Raw genomic sequence first — 901 nt, forward strand, 5'->3', positions numbered from 1 at the left:
GCCTGGACCCGCTCCACCAGCTCCGGCGCCGGGATGAGGGCGAAGCGGAGGCGCTTCATCAGGTCCGGGGCGTACTGCATGCGGGTCTCCCGGTCGTGCTCCAGCCAGAGCACGGACATCTGGAAGAGCGCCAGCTCCGACTCGACGGGGGGGGGCAGCGAGTCGAGGAGGGCGCGCATCTCCTCGAAGTTGAGCAGCAGCACGTCCTCCACCAGGTACTTGTTGGCCAGCTTCTTGGTCTCCTCCAGGCCGTGCAGGGCGGCAATCTTGCACACCTGCTTGTAGTTCTGCACCGAGATCTGGTCGTTGAGGAACTGCACGCACAGCTTGGTGACCTGCGGGATGTGCAGGATCTTGCTGACCGACAGCACCTCCTCCACCGTGTCCAGCGAGAGGGTCACGTTGGCCGTGTACAGGTACTCCAGCACCAGCCGCAGCCCGATGGACGAGCAGCCCTGCAGCGCCAGGTTGTTGATGGCCCGCGGGCTGGCCAGCAGCTTGTCCTCCGGGGAGGAGGATGGGGTGCCCGGCTCCTCCTGCGTCTGCGGCGGCGCCGGCTCCTTCGGCGGACCTCCCAGCCCGTCCTGGGCGCCGGGCCCCAGCCCCAGGGCGTGCGGGTGCCCGCCGCTCCCGCCGCCGCTGGAGAACAGGGATCGGAAGTACTGGGAGCAGGAGGCCAGCACGGCCTTGTGGCAGTGGAACTGCTGGCCCTGGGCCGTCAGGGTCACGTCGCAGAAGAGCTGTTTCCTCCACAGCAGGTTGAGGCCGTGCAGCAGGTTGTCGCTGTGGCTGGGGTCGAAGGTGGAGGTCCTGTCCCCGGATCTGGACATGGCGAGCGGCCTCCGGCACACCTGCCTTTTAAACCCTCCTCCAACCTGGGCAGAGGGGGGGGGAGGAGAGG

General features: G+C 67.9%; 1 protein-coding gene across 1 annotated transcript in view; it reads right to left on the reverse strand.

Moving 5' to 3' along the window:
- The window catches only part of KLHL14 (kelch like family member 14), a 61100-nt gene that overhangs the window by 58641 nt on the left and 1558 nt on the right, over positions 1 to 901 (reverse strand). The window contains exon 2 of the mRNA XM_005418376.2: positions 3 to 875. Within this exon, the coding sequence (XP_005418433.1) occupies positions 3 to 830 (828 nt within the window). The 5' untranslated portion in view covers positions 831 to 875. The remainder of the gene's footprint in view (positions 1 to 2; positions 876 to 901) is intronic.

This window comes from Geospiza fortis, unplaced genomic scaffold (assembly GCF_000277835.1).
Source record: "Geospiza fortis unplaced genomic scaffold, GeoFor_1.0 scaffold53, whole genome shotgun sequence".
NCBI lineage: Eukaryota > Metazoa > Chordata > Aves > Passeriformes > Thraupidae > Geospiza > Geospiza fortis.